The sequence below is a fragment of the Lipotes vexillifer genome, unplaced genomic scaffold, assembly GCF_000442215.2.
Source record: "Lipotes vexillifer unplaced genomic scaffold, Lipotes_vexillifer_v1.1 scaffold1303, whole genome shotgun sequence".
Lineage (NCBI taxonomy): Eukaryota > Metazoa > Chordata > Mammalia > Artiodactyla > Lipotidae > Lipotes > Lipotes vexillifer.
In genome coordinates this window covers 559,637-581,213 of record NW_006785848.1, presented here as the reverse complement: position 1 = coordinate 581,213, position 21,577 = coordinate 559,637, and the positions used below count along the sequence as shown (strand labels likewise).

The 21,577-nt window shown below is 45.1% G+C and overlaps 1 protein-coding gene across 2 annotated transcripts in view; it reads right to left on the bottom strand.

The window, feature by feature from the left end:
- The window catches only part of CCDC80 (coiled-coil domain containing 80), a 34,821-nt gene extending 18,130 nt beyond the window's left edge, over positions 1-16,691 (bottom strand). Inside the window, exons 1-3 of one of the 2 annotated variants that reach the window (XM_007458157.1) lie at positions 15,723-16,691; positions 13,413-15,310; positions 5,274-5,430 (exon numbers count right to left, since the gene is read on the bottom strand). In XM_007458157.1, the coding sequence (XP_007458219.1) occupies positions 5,274-5,430; positions 13,413-15,299 (2,044 nt within the window). In that variant the 5' untranslated portion in view covers positions 15,300-15,310; positions 15,723-16,691. The remainder of the gene's footprint in view (positions 1-5,273; positions 5,431-13,412; positions 15,311-15,722) is intronic. The other variant, XM_007458158.1, reaches the window with a different exon arrangement.
- Positions 16,692-21,577: the final 4,886 nt, after the last annotated feature.

Here is a 21,577-nt window from a genome sequence, read left to right as displayed (position 1 = left end):
TATATATATATATATATATATATATACACTTTGTTGTATACGTGGAACTAACACAACTTTGTAAATCAACTATACTTCAATTTAAAAGAAAAAAAAGGTCTTTCCCAGCCAAGGTAATAAAACAGTTTCCTGTTAAAAAAAGAGAGAGAGAGAGAAGAGGAATATAGGTATTTATATTCATTTGTGTTTGCACAAACAAGCATTAAATGGATAAACAAGGAATCATAAATATTCCTATGGGGACGGAGAGTAACAAGGTAAAGGGTCAGGAACGGGTGTAAGACTTGTCTGTGTATGCCTTTTTATGTAGCTCTGACTTTGGAATCCAAAACATGTATCATTTGTTTAAAAAAAGAATAAAAACAAAAAGCACCTATGATAGAGCCACCATCTATCAAAAAAATCTACTCAGTTCCAAGGCTCCTCCTTTAAATCCACCCCCTTTTCAAAATTCTGTGATACATACAGTACTGTGATGACTGCAATTGGAAGAGCTTATCCCTCCACCACATTCTTCAAGCACTTGTTTTATACACTTGACTTATCACGTGTTTTTCACCCCTTGCTTGCAGGGGTTGATCTTGACACTGATACACTTGATGTTGAATGGGATGACTGGACAAGTTAGGGGGCAGCCTCCCCAGCCTCTAGGGCACGGAGTGATTGATAATCAAAGACTGAATAAACAGAGAGGGAGACCACAGGCAGTGTCTGGAAATCTGATCACTCACCCAGCCTTGTCTCCCGGCACAGGGTGGCAGGGTCTAGAGAAGGCAGCTGCCAGGCATAGTCACCACTGGAGAAAGGAGGAATTGGGGCAAAGGGTCAATTTTTCAGGTGCTCCTGTGGGAAAGCAGCATTTCTGCATTGTTATGGATCCTGATGGTCGTGAGGCTGTTCATAAAGAACAATTCTCTTTAACAGGATCGAAGGTAGAGTATTTTAGGCTGAAATGTCTCACTTAGGAAAGTTGTGTTATAGATTCACCTAGGAATTCTCTACTCACATGAATAAGGAATCAACACTGTCTCTCCTTGTTGCCACATTACACTTCCATAAACTTTTCCACCTCCCTTTTTTTCTTCTTTCAAAAGAAACTATCAGGGCTTCCCTGGTGGCACAGTGGTTGAGAGTCCGCCTGCCGATGCAGGGGACACGGGTTCGTGCCCCGGTCTGCGAGGATCCCACGTGCCGCGGAGCGGCTGGGCCAGTGAGCCATGGCCGCTGAGCCTGTGCCTCTGGAGCCTGTGCTCCGCAATGGGAGAGGCCACAGCAGTGAGAGGCCCGCGCACCGAAAAAAAAAAAAAGAAACTATCAAAAAACTGCCTTTGCCCATAAGAATGTCCTGTGTTCTAACTCTTAAAATTTGGTGATCAATACCAGTGTCAAAATATTTTTCATCTCTACATTTTGCTAAGCACATAAATATATATATATATTTACATGCCTGCTGTGCTTTCCTCACTTCTCTTTTCATTCTGCAATAAATGCCTTTAGCTAGGAACTCCTTCCTACCTGACAAACTTTGTCTATAATTCATTCTCTTAACATAGACATCAATATTCCTATCTTAGATTGATACTTTCAATATCTCTAACAATTAAGAATGCCTTTAATTGTGTTAGGTCATTCTATTGTTCGTCTTTTGGTTTTGGGGTTTTTTTTTTTTTATTTTTTTTTTATTTTTGTGTTAGGTCATTCCAAACCCTCACGTATAATATACTCTGGGCTGGCAAAACCAGATGGCCTTATTCTGCATTGGAATTTGCTCAAGAACGAATAATGACTGAAACCTTAAAGTAAGTTTCCTGGTGTTTGTAGGTCCATCATCTATAACTCAAATACATTTAGCAAGACAGGCCAGCTGATGAGTACAGCCCACACTGTAGTTGGATGTGGGCCTCTGCTTTTAAGGACCAGTAAAAGACTGGAAGAGTAGAGAGTGCCTGATTTATTTTGAGGAAAGTAAGGCCATCTGATAGATTTCCAGCTGAAAATCGGTCAAGGCTGGAGATTGGTTCACTGAGACCATGGCACATGCCAACTCCTGTTTTCCCATGGCTGACTCCCAGTCATGGCTGAAAGTACTACAGCCTTCCCCATAAGGGTAACCTGGGCCATGACACAAGGAGAGAAAGGCCTTCCAGGAATTAGATGAGGAACAAAATAAGAGGCCCCCAAATCATGTCCAAGCTGCCATTCAGTAAGTGGCAAACACCCAAATCACAATACCTGATTTCCAATAAAGCAGAAAAGAAAATCTCAGTCGTCTACAGTTCATATTCAATCCAGATGTCTAAAAGACAGCAGGGTTAATGTTAAAATGTTGCCAACGCAGCACCAAGTGCTTGTAACAGTTAGGACCATGTAGAGGTTGAGGTGGAAGATATAATGATTTTTCCAAACTTCTCTGAAATAAGGAATGACAATTCTTTGTGTGAGTTGGTACGTAACATATTTGACACTGGGAACACCTGGTGGAGGAAGGCTTTCATCACCAGCCAGCATGTTTCTGTACTGGAGTGAATACCTACTTCCTCTCTAGACATCTGGATTATAACCAAGCTCACTGGCTCATGCTACTATTTGAAAATCCAGGAAGCCAATGGTTGACTCCCAGTTAACCGCAGAATATGTGGCTTTGTAGTATTAGTCTCTTGGGCTTCAGTTTTTTCTTTTTTTAATACACCATTTAAAAAATTTTTTCTTTTAATATTAGTTTATTTATTTTGGCTGTGCCGGGCCTTAGTTGCGGCACACGGGATCTTTGTTGCTGCACGTGGGAGCATTAGTTGCGGCATGCATGCAAGATCTAGTTCCCTGACCAGGGATCAAACCCGGGCCCCCTGCATTGGGAGCACGGAGTCTTAGCCACAGGACCATTAGAGAAGTTCCTCTTGGGCTTCAGTTTTGTCACCAAGAGTAGTAATGCAGCCTGACCCTGAGAACCAGTTGTGAGGGTTTCCTGTCAATGCTGTGTAATTAGCAGAAAGCAATTACAAGTATTTTTCAATTATACGTGCTCTAGTCCCTGTGACAGCTCATTGATCTCCAGATGCCTGCCAGATCAAATGGTGGTGATGACCACAATAGTAGTACTTATTATATGACAGGTAATTACATATAATTTCTTATTAAATCCTCACCATCACCTTTGAAATGTATATAACTATGTTCTAAGCTGAGACTTAGGAAATAACTTGCCCAAAGTCACACAACAAATACATTGTGACCGTGGATTTGAACCTCTTTCTTTAACTCTAGAACTTCTTTTGTGTCTTTTGTTTGTATGATTATTGTTATTGTTGGTAAGGACATTCTCTCTCTCTCTCGCTCTCTTTTTGTTCTCCCTCCCAGACATACATACAGCACAGAGATAAATGTCCACAAACCAATCACTGATCCACAATGATTTATGAGAGGACATTGGAAAGGATGCTATTTATTTTCCTTTAGAACTATCTCAGGGAAAAGTGAGCTAATAAAAATAGAGAATGCGGGCTTCCCTGGTGGCGCAGTGATTGGGAGTCCGCCTGCTGATTCAGGGGACACGTGTTCGTGCCCCGATCCGGGAAGATCCCACATGCTGCGGAGCAGCTGGGCCCGTGAGCCATGGCCGCTGAGCCTGCACGTCCGGAGCCTGTGCTCCGCAATGGGAGAGGCCACAACAGTGAGAGGCCCGCGTACCGCAAAAAAAAAAAAAAAGAAAAAAAAATAGAGAATGCATAACAAACTCCAAACCCAAATAAATTTGGGAGACCTGCTGGCCAACACTGTACCTATACTAAACAATACTGTATTGTGCACTTAAAAATTAGTTAAGAGGATAGATCTCATGCTGAGTGTTTTTACCGCAATAAAAAAATATGATTTAGAAAGCTAGACTATATTAAAATCAAGTTGACATTATCATGACATAATTATGACTGATATGTGTTCAATGATACCAAGATCACATGACAGAAAAATATGTGAGGTAACATGTTACATGTAATGAAGTTAAATGTTAACTAATGGACGGACTTCCCTGGTGGTCCAGTGGTTAAGACTCTGCACTTCCACTGCAGGGGGCGTGGGTTTGATCCCCGGTCAGGGAACTAAGATCCCACATGCCGCGGTGCAGCCAGAAAAAAAAAAAGTTAACTAACGGAAAAAGTATGTTTTATATGCTTTCAGATGAAATATATTTTATGGAAAATATGTAGGATATGCAAATGGTACAAGAAGACGGATTTTCATTATAGTTGAAACAACAATAAACAAAAGTAGAGAAATCATGTAAGAAAAAACGTTTTTTTAAAAAAAAAAAAAAGCTCTAGAGATGTAATAGTTATAAAAGAAACTGGGTGGGTTAGAGGTGGGGCTTCTGACCATGAGGCATAACTACTCACAGTAAGCCTTGCCATGTTCCCATGAGAACGCAGTGAGTTAGACCTTAGCTGCCTGACGCTGAGCTGTACGCCTCACACGCATCATTAATATGAAAAATTGTGAAAACTCTACATTCAGCCAAATCCCTCTGCTTTCCAAAAGGACGTGGGCGCCATTCAGTCTGTATTTCCAGTGATTTTTCATTTAGCTTCACAGCTTCTCTCAGCCCCGGCTCATTCCCCCCAAGTCTGGCCAGAGTCAAGGACCCCCAAGGGTCTGCAGGAACCCCATCTGTGAGGGAGTCGCCTGCAGCACAAAGGCTGCAGGAATATCAGATAGTGCTGCTCACAGGCAAGAAGACTCATGGGCTTCCCTGGTGGCGCAGTGGCTGAGAGTCCACCTGCCAATGCAGGGGACACGGGTTCGTGCCCCGGTCCGGGAGGATCCCACATGCCACGGAGCGGCTGGGCCCGTGAACCATGGCCCCTGAGCTTGCGCGTCCGGAGCCTGTGCTCCGCAACAGTGAGAGGCCCGCGTACCGCAAAAAAAAAAAAAAAAAAAAAAAAAAAAAGGAAGCCTCAGGATCCAGAAGAAAGTGTCAGGATACCTCTCTGGCTGCCCCCGACACACTGTGTTACTTCTCTCCCCTTTTCCTCCATCTTACTGACTTTCAAACCATACAGTGCTTGCATAGTTTTCATTTTAAAGTGCCCAAAACTTAAACCAGAGCCATTCAGAATGGCTACATATCAGTAATTAGGCAGACTGACCTTTGTTACCATAAGAAAAGAGCCCTCTTGAAACCTGAATTTTCCTTTTGATTCCCCACCGACCTCTCCCATAAGGTGTGCCCCACCTTAGCTGAGAGAAAAGCAATAATATAATAAAGTGGTTCAGAGAACCTAGCTGGAAGTGGTCGATTTTCATGCTGCTGTTGTTGACAGGGCCAAAGATGGTGATCACGGAGACTTTCCTGGTGGCCATCTTGCAGAAACTTTCCAGATACTCATCTCGCTGCTGCACATACATATTGTTCTCAGCCTTGGGAGCAGTGATCAGCTGGAGGAGGGTGAAAGCAAGAAAATAGTAACTCACGGTGATAGTTTCACACAGAGGTAAAAGCCAAAGGGATGATTTGGAATAGAGGGTTGGTAGTGAATGACACCTAAACGAAGAAACTAGATTGTTTTGTTGAATAGATAGTATAATTAAGGCCAAAAGAGACCATTTGGAAAGGCCTTTTTTTAATGACTCCAGACAGCTTAGAGTTTTCTATTCATTTCCACTATTGTCTGCCTTCATTACCAGTCTCCACATGTCTTGGTTTTCTCATTTGTGAACTCTGCACAGGAATGCTTCTTTTGCAAGGCTGATGTAAGCATTACATGATACTTGGCATGCGACAATTGTTCAATAAATGATATCTCTCCTGTTTTATGTTTTATTTATTTAGTTTTTAAATGACTGTATTCTCTCTCTCTCTCTTTTTTTTTTTTTTTTTTTTTTTTTCTGCACCACCCATGGCACGCAGGATCTTAGTTCGCCAACCAGGGATTAAACCCGTGTCCCCTGCGGTGGAAGCACAGAGTCCTAACCACTGGACCACCAGGGAATTCCCATTTCTCCCTCTATTTTGATCTTCATTATCTTAATTGGCTGCTCAGACATTCATGAATTCAGTGGTTACCACTATTATTTCATGTCTCACGGGGTTGAGTTTCATAGACAGGCCTTAGGCACTATGGAACATTCGACGGCTTAGAATTTTTATCGGGCAAACTTGCAGAGAAATTTTAGGCGCCTTTTGGCCCAGTCTTGTCACAGAATATAGTTATTGTCACACTGGGTCTGCATAGAGCTCGTGGTGGATGTCTGACGTTGGAGTCCTCGAACAGGATGGGTTTTACTCTTTCAGTTCAACCTTCTCTCCAATTCAAAACTGTATTTTTCACCTAGCCCCTGTGTCTCTCACACTCACTTTGAAGTTCTGACTTTTTCTGGGGAAAGAGAAGATAGAGCAATAGAAAGAGATGCTTTAGTCACCAGCTCTCTGGGAAAACATATTTCATTATTTTGGATAAAATGAGGATACTCTTATTTTTTAGGGCTCTCCTCTTGAACCCTCTCCCTAAGAATGCCTCAGTGTTTTAATCGAGCCCGAAATAAAAGCCTTTTGACTCTGGTGATTATTTTTGCTGCCTTTTCCCGAGCTTTCTCCAATTTTACCAGGTTTTTCCTGAGCAGAAACCAGAACTGTGTACCACAATCCATGAGTGTGTGGGCATGTGCTGTTCACCCTGGAAGTGGAAGGACATGAAGTTTTATGCTGATGATGACCAGGTCTTTGTTGACCTCTCTAACCCCACTAGCTCATTAGGCTGATGTCTACAGTAAACACTGTCTACTCACCCTTTTGCAGGCTCATCATTAGTTCAGAGGCCAGGATTGAACTGGCAGTGAAAGCATGGAGTCCTAACCACTGGACCACCATCTATACGGTTTCTTTCATTTGACCAATTCAAATTTGTCAACCACTTTTCTACTTACCCATCTAACCTTATAAAATATTTCTGAAGTTTGTGGCTATTAGCTTGGCATTTTGCAGAGGGAAAGTCACCATGTTGTTAACCTCTTTATCGAATACTTTATCAAAATGGTAATAAATCTGCTCCCAGCTCATCCTGCTGTTTATTTTGCTCTGTCAGAGATGTGTTTATTGCTGCCTGCAGGCTTTCCCTTCTAAGAATTCTCTGTGCTTGAGAAGATACTATGTTTCATGGAAATCAAAATGAGTTCAATAGCTTTTGAGTGGAACATTAACAAAGTTTTTCCGGAATGAAGTTTTGTTTTGTTTCGTTCTTCTCAGATTGTTATTTATCTTAAATAGACATGATTTCATCTATTTTTTTTTTAATGTGTAGAGAAACTGGAAGTTCATACACTGTTGGTGGGAATGTAAATGGTTTTAGCTACTTTAAATTTATTGATTTATTTATTTTTTGGCTGTGTTGGGTCTTCGTTTCTGTGCGAGGGCTTTCTCTAGTTGTGGCAAGTGGGGGCCACTCTTCATAGCAGTGCGCGGGCCTCTCACTATCGCGGCCTCTCTTGCTGCGGAGCACAGGCTCCAGACATACAGGCTCAGTGTGGCTCACGGGCCTAGTTGCTCCGCGGCATGTGGGATCTTCCCAGACCAGGGCTCGAACCCGTGTCCCCTGCATTAGCAGGCAGATTCTCAACCACTGCGCCACCAGGGAAGCCCCGATTTCATCTATCTTTGATTTTGTGTTTATATACCTCCTCAGATGGACAGGTCGAGTAGGAAATGCTTGTTTTAGAAAAATAATTTCCCAAGAGGAGAATAATAAAATTTCCCCTTATTTATTCATTGATTCATACTTAGCCTTAGAAAAAGATTTAAGGTGGCTCTAAAAAGATATAGTGATGGTATTTTCACTTTGTTCGTTTTTTAATTAGCTACATGACATTTGAAAATAATTCTTTAGGTTTTCATGGTAGCCCATATCCAGGAGTTTTGTTTTTAGTTGGTATGTTTTAGTTTTTTCTTTCTGGCTTTTTTTTGTTCACAGATACACTATATTAAAATAAATTAAATGAATGTTTAAGTGAGAACACAAAAGAGTAAAAAAACGAAGGTAAGATTTACTGGTAATGAGTCTGGACTCCCTGTTCTAAAAGAAGGATAGGCCCATATTTAGAATATATGCTAGAAGACTGATAATTACCTGCCTCTGTAACTTCAAATCCATACATAGACTCCATTCCATTCATGGACCCTTACAGTACGTGGACAAACCATGATAGGACAGGATTTTAAGAGTCCTCAAAGCCCCCTTTGGTCATTTTCTCCCCCTTGTGCATAATTGAGAATTTCAGAGAATATGTAATCAAATAGAACCTCATTCTCCCCTACATGGCAGCTTCTCCCATGTATCTCTGAATACAGTAGCCTTAGGCCCTGGATACCCAGTGGGAGCTGTACTTAAATAAATAAAGGGCTCTGATGTTTACTTTCACCTCAGGCCCTTTGCCCAAGGAAGACTTAACCCACCCGTGAGGTGACATTTATTTAGCATGACTCATTTCCTAGCTTCCAGCCCTCCACAACCTGGCCTCAGGCTTTCTCTAGCTAACTTTCCTCCTATTCCTCCCTTACGTGACCTCTTCACCCTGTAGCCAGAGCGGCCTAAATTGTGAAATGAGAGGAATCTGTGCAGAGTGGCACGGAGAAAGGGTGATTGCAGTCAAAATTGGAAGGCCTGCATTTTAGTCCTAGCTCAACCCCTGGCTACTCTGTAACCTCAACAAGGCCACTTAACATTCTGAACCTTAGTTTTCTCATCTTTACTGTGGAACAACTTCCCTATGAGCTCATAAAGTAGTGAGAATCAAGCACATACATTAGTATATATATTCTATATAATATATATACAGGCTGCGTGCACCAGAGCATCATAGATGTATGTTGCCTCTGAAAAATTCACTCACGTTCCTTCCTCTGCCTTCACCCATGTCACCCTTCTCACCCAGAAAGTCCTCCCCACCCTTCCATCTCATCAGAATCGGAGTCATTCTTCAAATGCAGCATCCTCCTTAAAGTGTCTTCTAGCCCACAATGCTCACTTTCTCCTTTTAATTACTGTTCTTACTGCCTGCACGGCTCACCTGAAAGTTACGTATTTCCTTTTACCACTACGTTTCATGTTTATGTCATATCTCCCCAACCAGAGGATCCATTCTTCAGGGCACTGAAGCTCCGGCCCCACCATTGCCCTGCAGACAGTAGAAGCACAATTCTGGCCCCCGTTCCTCAGGCTACACAGATCATTCCAGCCAGAGGAGTGGTTTCCTGGTTATGAAAGTCAAGATGCAGCCCACGAACCGTTGGTAAAGACACTCTCCCTTATGTTCAATCTGCTCCTCGAGTTTGCAGCACAGAAAGTAAAAGAGGCTGATCAACTGAACGTATTTCAGGGGCTCTTTGCCTGTGTGTTGACATCTACGTCCCATTCATTTTCTAGCGTGGCACTAGTTCAAACAGTGTTTAAAATGGTATCCAGTCCCCGCTCCCTAAAAAGAGCATTCTAGAACTTCTCAGTAAACATTATTGTCTAGCACTTGGCCTCTTTCCAGTTTGGTGGTGATAAATCAGGGCATGTAAAGTGAATTTAGAATTGTGTTGTTCTTTTTCATGTTTCTGTTCCAACTGGTGTGTTGGCACAAGCAGCCTCAGAGTATACTGGAGCCAGGTTGCATAAGTTAAGGGCACAAACAGGAATGTGAAGATGTCAGGGGGAAGATATTTTAAGTCTCAACTTATTCCAAATACTGTGTTAAGCTCAAAATACTAGGACAGGATTCTGAGAAATAGCATCCCAGCTGGTGGTCTGCCTTAGTAAACCGGAGCTTTATATCCTTTTCTAAAATTAAACCAAATAAGTAGATTGTTGTCCCAATATCCAAATTTCTGAGGTAAGGTTAAAAGTATTAACGTACTTGAATTACGGGAGATTCAGTCTTCAAAGAATGCTTAAACTTGAACTTGAATCTATGTACTTTGGCGTAATGAGCCCTCTTGCTCATTGACAAGTAGGTAGATCTCAGGGCACAACATGATGGCTTTTCAGCTACACTCCGGACTCCAGTGTTTTAGTGATAAACAGCTCATCTATATTCTCACTGTTGTCACCCCCAAACCAACACCGACCAGTCTGAGGGATTAGGTTAACTGGGATTCAATCTATTGTTCTCCACTGACTGTGTGGAAAGCCGGTGAGTTGAGGTGCAAAGAACTAGCTGGGTATCAAAGACAGAACCTGTACATTGGTGCTCAACACAAAATGTTGACAGTTGGTGTACCTCACCCTTTATATGAGTAATTCAAGGTTGAAAATGAATTTCAAAATATCCGTATTACTAACGAACAGGCTCATTTCTCAGTTTCCCCTTCTCCTTATGGCATATGCCCATGATAAGCTCACACCCATGGGAAGGCAGAACGGGGAAGTGGTTTGACCCTCAGTTTTAAGAATCAAACAGACCTCAGTTCTAATTCTGGCTTTGTCACGTATTAGCTATACACCTTGGGAAACTTCTCAACTTGTCTAAGCTTCTGTTGCCTCGTCTGTAAATGGAGTTGATTAGTCCTTCCTCATGGGACGGTTGTGAAAGTTAATCCACAGTCTCAGCAAAGCACCTTGCAGGATGTGCCCCTTTCAGCTGACAGGCTGAGAGGCAGAGGGTTTGGAGGCTTGACCTCTGGCCTAAGAATAGGACACCTGGCTCTACCTGAAGCTCCTTTTGAAGCCCATTAGGATGCTGTTCACCTGACCATAACCTATAACATCTCTGCCAGTGTTTCTCTAAGTAGTTAAGTAGCAGTTATGTGATGTTTTCACATCTAAATAATGATATAGAGAAATGCAAAGCAGTAGGTTAACTGTAGTCGGGCACCAAGTTACTGAAAATCTGGAAAGGTGAGCTAAAGGGCCAGCACAGCTTCTTGGAATGCAAACCTCATTTCAGTTTGAGCACACTGGGTTAGGTTGAGGCCAGTTGGAGGGCTATGTTGTCAGCTGTACTTTAACAGCTTGGAGGCTGCTGAGGCTTAATGAATATTAATTGAATCACTGAAACTTCCTGAATAACATCAGCCATGCTTGACAGGAAAAATGAATGGAAAAAAGATAAACGGCACCGGCAAAATCTTTCACCCAGAGACACTGGTCTCCTCTCTGTCTGGTGAAAAAGACACTTTTCTCTCCATCTTTTGACTTTATGTTGTGTTTCTTTTATCATGTCTTTTCTAATCCATTCTCATTCTAGACATCATTAGCTCTTCAGAGAACACAGTTCTGATATGATCATCAGCTGAGCACACGTGGGACTGAAATGCCTCCTGTTGGTATTTTCTTTCTAATAACAATCCCAGTTCTCTGTCCAACCCCAAAGAGCAACATTGCCATGAGCAATCCCAGCTGGTTTTTGTTTTGCCTCACATGACATCAGCAGAACCTGTCGCTTGAGTTTCATTTGCTAGAAATTTATGATCAGGGATACTGTTAAAAGCAGAAAAGACTCAGCTGGGCTTTCAAATCCCTGACTAAGGGAGTGGAGAGAAAGAGAGAGAAATGAAAGGCATGACTAATATCAGGGATATAGTATGAAAACCCCTTTCTTCTGACTCACAAGCTAGGGGCGGTGGAAGTATTTGCCAGATGGGTGCACAATTACAATCCTGACATTTTACCCATGATTATTTCCCGCCTGGTTAAAACCTGACCATGAGGAACACTCTGTTTGCCCTGCTGGCCAAATGGCCAGGGTTGGGTGATATGCTTTAGTAGGCTGGACAAAGTCCCAGGTACTCAGGAAGAGAGCAATAGAGCACACTACTAATGCTTTCCCATACCCCAAAGAGAGCACTTTGCCCCCAGAGTTTCTGTACTAGGTAGAATTCTACTCTGAAACCAGTGATTCTTCTGGTTCTGACTGGAAACCTGTGTACTCTGGGGATAACCAAGCAGCTGTCAAACTACTCTAACAGTCAGCCTATCCTCTGCTAACCTAAGTTTACATAGTTACTTTAAGGCTCTGGTGAAAAACGAGGTAACAACATACAAAAAATATGTAAAAAGACACACACACACACATCACACACACACACATGAACCTGTAGAATCAAACAAAACTTAGGCTTTGTTCTAATACATAGATACACACACTATGGATGACATAGCTAAGAGAATCTGGGGATATGCCCCACCCATGATAAATATCACAAGGGACTCTGCTCTGAATAGCATTTCAAATGCACATGTAACTTTTTGAAACCACTAAAGATACATGGACACCAGAGTCACTTTGCTCAGATCATTTATCCAAATTTGGCTGGAAAAACTAAAAGACCCTCTAAGAGATGCCATCTCTTTCGGGGGCAGGAACGCAGGGCATGGAGTCACCTTGTGTCTTCAGGATAGATGCTGTCCTCAATGGCATGGGACAGCTCCCTTCCACCCAGCTAGCTTCCTGACTCAGGTTACCCAACATCCATTTGCTGATCTTGTTCTCTGAATTAACTGCATTATGCCCTTTTCCTCCTAGACAGCCTGGAGTAAAATGTAACATTAAGAAGCTAGGGGCAAAAAAGGGCCCCTAGCCCCTTTTTGGTGCCCTTCTTGGAAGGGCACTAAAATAGGGGCAAGGGGACATTGAGAGAAGAGGAGCCTTTCTCTACACTGATGAGAACGCCTGTGCGTTTAAGATGGTGCTCATTCCTGTGCACAGCCCTCCTGGGTCTGACTAGGTTCTGGTGTCATTCTTTGGATGGTGGCAAAGCAGTGGGGGAGGCAGCCTTTAGGGAAGAAGATTTTAGCCAGCTGCTTTTAAAAGTATATTCGTGAGGGCAGACCAGCAAGGACCCTTCCCCACTCCCGTCATACCCACTCCCCAGCCAGGCTGCTCTACTTTCCCCTTTGAGTCTTCCAACTGCTGATATATACCTAATTAGGGGGGAAAGGAGGACACCTGCCATTTACCCGTGCACATGCTTCTAGTTTTTAGCTCATGCAGGGAGAAACGCTTTTCCTAAATTGTGACCACGGCCAGTGCATTCCACTTTAGGTATTCTTTTATTTTCTTTGCACTTGGCAAAAGGGAGCGGTGTCCTCCTGCGTATCTTTCCACTGTCCTGTGGAAGAGAGCAGTAAAGTGCGGATGGGCCTGATGGGTTTGGAAGAAGCTGAGTACAGGTGCGCTTCCCTGGGCTCATGGCTAAGATCCCCCAGTCATTGATTCTGTACTTAGGGCCGCGGGTCTGTGTGGATAGAGGCTCATAGAATATCTTAACCAAAAGGAACCACTGGCCTGGCTGGCTTTCCTCGACAAACCTCACGATCATAGCGTGAACACAGCACCCGTTCAGCCACAGGCTGCCATCCAACAATGTGATTTTAGAAAAATAACACACCAAGCCCGGACACTGCCCCGGCCCACAGAACAATGCCAAGGAGAAGATTACTTACCAGGAGCCTTCGTTTGCCTTCCAAGGGCCCCAGCAGGTCGGTCACCGACTTCCCGGGACTCTGGGCGAAGTGCTTCGCGGGTTTCAGGTGCCCGTCCTTCCCGGTCCTCCCCGCCTTTCTCTTCTTGTTCTTCCCTTTCTCCTGCCTGCTCTTTTTCTCAGCCTTGTCCTTCACTTGCTTCTCACTCTTGCGTAACTTGTCTGCTTTCTCACTCTTCACCCTCTGTTTCTTCTCCTTCTCGGGTTTCTCAAGCTTTTCGTGCTTTTTAGACTCCTTCGCTTTTTGGGGGGCAACACTCCCCACCTGCAACTCCTCCGCCAGCTGAGAGGCGGTCGGCCGGCTGAGGTCATACTTACCCTCGTACTCATTGCTAAGGATTTTGTCCCGGGTTTTCTTTTGGGGAGGTCTCCCCTTCGCGGGCTTGTGAGGACCCGGCCCCACATTCGGGTCCCGGGGGCCGTGCTCCCACCTGTCGGTGCGGTTGTCCTGGGAACGGCCGGCGCCAGCCCTGGTGCTGGGCTCGGAGACGGTGGTGGGAGGGGCAGGCGTGAAGCGCTCGAAGCCGGTGGCCTTGCTGGGCCTCCGGGCGGTCTGCGGCCTCTCCCTGGGCTGCTCCTTCCCGGGTGGAGGGTAGAGGTTCTCGGAGGCCACGGGGCCCCTGGCAGTGGCCACCTCGGCTGTTGCCGAGGCCCTGTGAGGCTCCGAGGAAGGGTGCACCCGGGGGGTCCAGGGCCTCTGGGTGGTCGGAAAGCCCACGGGGGTTGTAGGTCTTGCAGTTACCGCCACCGGCCGAGAGGTGGCCCGAGTCACTGCTGTGGCTGCAGCAGGGGGCAGGGTGGCGGCCCGTGGGGTTGTGGGCGGTGGAGGAGGGGCCCCCGCGGCGGTGGCCGCTCTTCTCATCGCCTTCAGCCGACTCTCTCTGGTTGGCAGCGCTTGTGCTCTCCTCTGCTCCTCTTTCCGCTCCTCGCTGCTCAGGCCTGGCCTTCCTGCCTCTCCGCCATCGTTCCCCTCCGCCACCACCTGGCCCTCTACCCCGGAGGCCTTACATTTTTGCACAAAACCCTTCTGCCTGATCTTCTCTATCCGGCGGATGGGGCCCTGGTCGATGATCTCATACATGGCCTCCAGCCTGACCGGATAAGGGTAGCGCTCTTCCACCTGCAGCGTCTTCTTCAACAGCACCATGCCAAACTTGCCCTTCTCCAGCTTCAGGAAGCTCATCAGCTTCGGGATGAGGCTGGGGTCCAGGGGCTGCTCCAGGACCCGGCCCTCAGTGGTGATCCTGCGCACCTTGCCTCCTTCCTCGCCTGCCCGGTGGAAAAGCACGATCTGCTGGATGTGCCTTTCCGCCAGCTCACAATACACGTCGTCCTTCAGCAGGCTCATCATGAGCCGGTAGTAGCCTTCCGAGGCGTGGGGGGCCGAGATGACCCACACCCTATTCTTCCCTGCAAAGCTGGCAAGGATGTTGGGAGAGCTGGAGCCAGACGGGAAGCGCAACATTCTTGACCGAGCTGAAGACCCCTCATCTCGGACCATCTCACGGGGAGAGCTCCGGGCTGCTGGTCTCCGCTCAGTTCTCACCGGGGCCCCGTGGATACCCAGGGAGGCTGACGGTGCCGGGGCATGAGCCACTCTCAACACCGGTACGCTCCTCCTTCTCTGGAGAGGCTGGAGGTTTGGTTCTTCCGGAGTGGTTCTCTCAATTCCCTGAGACCTCCCCGTGTGCCTCAGTAACCGAGCTGGCCTTCTGTTGACGGGGGAAACCGGAGGCGCTTTCTGCCCTCCGCGGCTCCCTCTATTCACGGCATGCGCGTGGGGTTCTGATCCGCACACCAGCCACAATGCCAGTAGCATGGTAAAACTGGGTCCCATTCTCCATGTCATTGTGCAATCCACTTTGGGGAGGCAGCGGGGTCAACAGACAGAAAGGGGAGGGCAGAGTAAAAAAAGAAAGAAAGAAAATCATTTAATTGCTAACAGAGCTGGGCATTATCTCTTTCTCTATCTTGGCCAGGGGGAGGGGAAGGGGGAGGTTAGAGACGGAGAAGGAGGCAGGTCAGGGAATGGAAAGTCGGATGCGATCCTGTTGCATTTAAGTCCCTGTAATTTGTCAGTGCTTAGCAGAGACAGCTATATTAAGCAGGAGACCCATTCAACATGCTTGCACTGTTTCAACTGACTGTCTGATGCTCCAGAGAAAATGCACACTGAGCATATCAATTATGACAACATTCCCGTTTCATTTCTTCAAATAAGCGACAAAGAAACAAACAAGCACAGCAAAGACAGGCAGGAGTACACACTTACATGGTGGCTCATGGAGATGGAATGCAGAGGCTTTAAAAAGCAATCTGAAGTGTGCTCCCAGGACAGTGCCTAGATGAAATACTTTTCCTCCCAGCTCTCTTTCTCCTTTGCGAGGCTGTCCGATACAAAGGGGTGTACTGCAGCTCCAGCTCCCAAAGCCACACGCAGACCACCGCCTGTCTGGACCTGAGGGCTGAGCTTTCTTCTTTTCTTTCTGGTTGTGCCTTTTTACCTTCTTGACAAGTAGAATGAGGTGAAAGGAGCTGTCCTTTTAAGTCTTTGCACCTCCATTTGTCTGCAGCTTCTTTCTGCTCAGGCTTGTGTGTCTGTGTGTGCCAATGCCCCCGTCCGACAGTACCGGACGCCCCTTAAAGTGGAGCCCCAGCTATTTCTGAATCTCGCTCTTTCTCTTTTTCGAGCTCCAGGATCCTTCTTATCACCCTTTCCCCCACAGTCTGGCTTAGTCCCTTTGTTTCCGAGCGTAAAAGCACTGGGATTAATATAGTTTCCAGGCTGAGGGAAAACACAGGAATGTGATGTTGAAAAAGGACTTTTTTCTTTTCCTTACGCTTCTCTCCTCCCTTTATTTCTTCCCACCTTTTTCTCTCCTTTCCTCCTTCTTTTTCTTCTTCCTCCTGCCTGGATTCAGTCCCAGCAATGCCAGGACAACCTCAGTTTTGATCCAAACCAAACTCAAACAACAGCAGCCACTGGAAATCAAGGAAACTTCACTAAGAATTTAACAGATCAGCGAAACGCCGCCTCCTTCCCATTTCAGCATGGTGAGCCTGAGCCTGGACGGGGGGAGAGAGAGGCGCTGTTCTTTGGGGTCGGACTGGGGGGGTGGTGGCGAGTTTTGAAACTCTGCACATCATCATAAATCACTTTAGAACAGGATGGCTGAGGACTTAACCCCTTCCCCACTGAGTCATCAGGGCACTATCCCTTCCTGTCTGTACACAGACTGCACTTTGGAAAGCGAAAATTCTCAGATTTCTACATCTGACTGCTTGGTTTTCCTAGAGACAGATACTCATTTGCGTCAGGATGATTGGCTGTACATACACAGACAGTATGTACATTTATAGTTCCATGCATGTATTTTTATCTCTTTCTCCCTGCTTCATGCATTTCGTTTGAGGTTGGAAAAGCCCATGGAAAACATGGCTGGGTTGTTTTTATTTTATGCTAACTGGGGATCATATTACTGTGTTCTTGTTCCTAGTTTCTCCTTGGCATGAAAGGAAGCTGGTAAAAGGTTAGAAATGCAGGCAATGGCTGCTGTTCCCCTGAGATTGTGGGCAGCCATTACACAGGGAAAGGCCATTATGACCTCCAGTTCTGGGCTCTGGCTAGAGATGGTAGGCTAAGAACTTCCTCAGAGGGCACGAGTGTATTTGCATTGTGTGTGTGTGTGTGTGTGTGTGTGTGTGTGTGTGTGTGTCGCAATGTCTTGCTCTCTGGAGGCTTCAGGTGTCCAGAGGGCTTTAGGCAATCCTTAGAAATAGCCATATCGGGTTTCCAAAGGAGATACTGAGGCAGCTCTGTGCACCCACCGCCTGGATCTGCCATGAGGATTCAGCTTTTAGTGGGGAGGGAAGATGCCTTGGGTTATACAGATATTTCTTCCAGCCTCTCCAAGTGCATTCAGTCAGCATCAACTGCCACGGACAGTGGTGAGCCAGGGTTTTCAGGAGGTCCCTCGAAAGCTAGGCCACGTTAATGGCTGCCCTCTCTGAATAAAACCTGGTCCCTGCTTGCTCCCTTTAATCAGCCCCATCTCCGACTGGTCATTGACTTTTCCTTCACATAAGCTCCCAGCACTGAATTGAAGATCTGTAGAGGGCTGAGTGTCAGGCTCTCAGTCCACAGCGTGAAGACCAAGGGGTGCCAAGAAGGAAGGCCCTCCTGTGGAGCCATCTCAGATCCTTGTGAGTCCAGAACAAAGGTGGGCTTCAGGCAGAGACCGTCTGTCTGTCCCCTGGAGGCAGAGATTTCCCCTTTCATGGGATTCACCTGTTAAGTTGATCAAATGCCTTGTGCTGAGTTGGACAGTCCTAGATATGATTTCCTTTCTCATACCATAATGCGTTCCGCACAATCCCTTACTAGGTCTCCCCGCTTCTTTCTTTTCCCCTCCTTTTGTCTTCTCCCTGCTGATCACAAGTCCTATTCATTGAGCATTTTCACGTGAGGCTCTGGTCTTGGCACTTTCCTATATTCTTTTATCTAACCCTTGCAGCCTCCCTAAGAGATAGGTGGGATCATCCCCATTTTACGGATGGACAACCTGAGACTGAGTGAGTTTAAGTAACTGCCTACTGTCATGCAAATACTAAGAGGTGACTCCGAAAATTGAACCCAGGTGTAGAACTGTCTACAAAGCATTATGTTATCCTGCCTCTCCCTTTCACTTTCTTCCCATGCCCTCTCTTTTTTCTCTTCCTTCAATTTCTTTTTGTGTTCCCCGTATTCATAGAAGAGTCTCACTTATTTTGCTCAGTCAGAGCACTTACACTTTTAGAGTCCTACTTTCTGGAATAATTGTTTAGCAGTACTTTTTGCCTTCCTTAATAGATTCTTAAACTCTTTTATCCTTTTTCTTGATTGTCCCATGACTTCCACCAACCTCCCAACGAAGTGCACAACATTTGTCACCTATGCACTGGTAAAGTTGAAATAAAGCCACTTTAGCGACCTGGATTTGACCCAGAGGGGAAGCCTGCCCAACCCTGAGCTGGGTCTTCTGGGGTACTTAGGCTTTCTTCCCTTCTGTGAGCTTCAGCCACTAGATGGCGTGCTAAACGCATACGCGGGAGAGGACCTAATACCTCCACCTCAGTGTCCCCAAAGCTCCCACACGCCTAGCAGACATACTGGCAGCATGCGACTTCTCGTGACTGCTCAGGATTTTTCAACCTCAACACCCAAAGCCTTCCCTGGGACCTCAGAAAAGCCTCCCAGGGAAGACCAGGGAGCACGTGTCTGATAAGGGCCTAGGAAGCAAGTTAGCATGCACCCCTTTCTGAAAAAGCCCATGATGATGTAGGATTTGCAATGCCTCTCAGTTTCTAGTCCATGATTTAAGAGCCCCGTTTTTAAACGTCTCCCACCTAGATCTTTCCCTTTCTTCTGTAACCTGAGAAGGAAACATTAACTAATTGCAGAGAAGAGAGAGAAAGAAAGGAGAGAGATTTTAGAGAGGGGGGGATTGATATTGAGTCAGAGAAAGGTGAAAAGAATAAAATTCAAAACTAGATTTTAGAAATGCTAATTCAGGGATTCACTGACAAGACACTGCCTTGACATTGGTCACATAGTAATTTGGAGGGAGGGAAGGAAAGAATGTGCAAAACAGATTTGCTTTAGAGACACTGGGATGGGGGTGATTATTTAATGAAAATGAGAGTAAATGTAAGGAGACATTCAGAAGCTGGTGTGTTAACTGATCAGAACCATGCTGACCTAAGGCTGCAGTGACCTGAGACCAAGACTCAGGAAAATATCCTGTCCCAGGCACCCTAGAAGAACTATGGGTTCTGTCATAGTTGGTCCCCTGCACAGAGTAAACCTCGGTGGATCTTACCGACTCGATTCAAAACATTGTTCTATTGCCCGAAAAAAATCATTTGCTTAAGAGGAAACCAGAAAAAAATTAAAGAGGAAAAAAGTGCAAACTCTTCGGTGTCCTGTACCCCCAGCAGGAAGAATAGCAGGGCCATTTCTTCACATCTTTGTGGCAGAGACACAAACAGTATTCACATCGGAGATGATGCTACGTGGTTTTCCTTTCCATCTGCAGACTGTAATCAATGTTCAGTCTTCAGCCACATTTATGTCATTCAGAATGAAAATGAACTCTTCTCTTTCTCAGCATTCACAGTGTAGGACAAACTGAAGAAATGAACAGCAAAGTCAAGGGGAAAGCCCACAATGACTATGAACTGAGGATGCTGCTGCTGCGGCTGCCCAGAGAAATTCTGAGAAAGGGTAATCCCCAAAAAGAAACACTGAAACTGTCTCTGAAATGTCAACAAGCTCACAGGTTTAATCTGCAGTTGAGGTATGTGTATACGTTTTTTAAAAAATAAATAAAAATAAAAGTTACCTGATACATAGTGGCCAAAACTACTGGGAAGAACAGTTTTAATATTCTTCTTTTATTTGTTTAGTTTTGATTACTTCAGAGATTTTTTTGGGTGAGAGGGACCTTGAAGGCATTTTTTTCCAGATGGAAAGTTGTTTAATTAAGAAAATGTTGAAGTCCTAATTAGAGCAAATTGAAGGTTTTTGCCATAGCAGAGATTAAGGAACTATGTGAATGACTTAATGGCTCATTTTAAATCTTTAACATTTAAATTTTAAGTCTTTAACCCCTCAATTTGCTGCTTGAAGGGTTAGTTGTGAATTGGGAGGGGGTGACCTGTACTGAGTTCAACGTCAGCTATTAGCCATTTAATGCATACAAAAGTTTATATCAATCAGGTTTCAAGGGGAAAATTCTGAATATGTTGCTCTCCATGCCCTTAGGTATAACCAAGTAGGGAGCAATGGTCCAATTTCTTTCTCCCAAATGTTTGCAAGAGTGCAGACTTCATACCAGGAATGGTAGGGAATGAGGCAGTGTCTTCCCCTCAGAAGCTCACAGCCCACTGGAGAAGATAAACAAATATTAGTCCATTATACTCTCTGCAGCAGTACTGCCAACTTTATCTTCATGTAAAAATTCAGTGCATGACTATGGCTCCACTGCTCTTGGAGATTTTGCCTCTTTGATTCCTGGAGCAGGCTTTACCACGAAAGAGGCTTCCCATGGCAGCTCCTGAGTGGCACCTGGAAAACTTGCTTGGTGTATTCCATTGGTTCTAAAGTCCGCTAGGGTCCACAAGAGTCCAAGATGCTCTGCCTGGCAGGATTGCCTGACAGGCCTTTCATCCTCATTTTTCCAGTTCCCATCTGGGCTCTGTATCCTGCATTTGTCCTGCTAGGATTGCCCTGTCTTTCACTTGTTTCTCTGTATTGACCCCGCACTTCAGGATTTGATCACATCACTCAGGACATCACCTTAGTTACATGAGGAGGGGTGAGCCATAAGGATGGTAATGCATTCATTCAACAAATATTTATTCAATGCCAGGCATTGCTCTAGTCACTAGGGATATAACAATGAACACATCCTGATCTCATGGAGCTTCTGTGCCAGTAATAGGAAACAGACTATAAGAATATGAACAAATAAGGTGATGAAAGGAAGGAGGCCGTATTAGATAAGGGTCAAGGATAGTGATTCTAAGTGAAGCTAGGGGAGGAAATCACTCAAGTATCAGGGGAGGGAAAGAACAGTGAGGGCTTTTTTCTTTCATTTTAAAAATTTATTTATTCATTTGAAGTTTAATTGATTAACAAGTGTCGTGTTAGTTTCAGGTGTACAGCACAGCGATTCAGATTCTTTTTCAGATTCTTTTCCCTTATAGGTTATTACAAAATATTGAGTAGAGTTTCAAAAACCTGATACATGGTGTGAAATGGGTGCTACACGGAGAACAGAGTATGGGGGCAAGAATGGCAGCAGGAAGAACAGTGAGGAGGCTATTGTACTAGTGTAAGCGAAAGGTCGGGTAGATTGAATTGGGGTGCCAGGGGCAGTGAAGGTGCAGAAAAGTCAGCTTCTTTGGTAGATGTTTTGGAGATAGAGCCAACAAGGGTAGTTTGGGGCAGAAACAATCACAATTTTTTTTTTAATTCCCATTTAACACTCTGGTACAAAGGTTGATTAGCCTGTTGGTACATGAGTCTAAACTTCAAAGAGGACTGAGCAGGGATTATACATTTGGAAGGTTATTTAAAGTACGAGG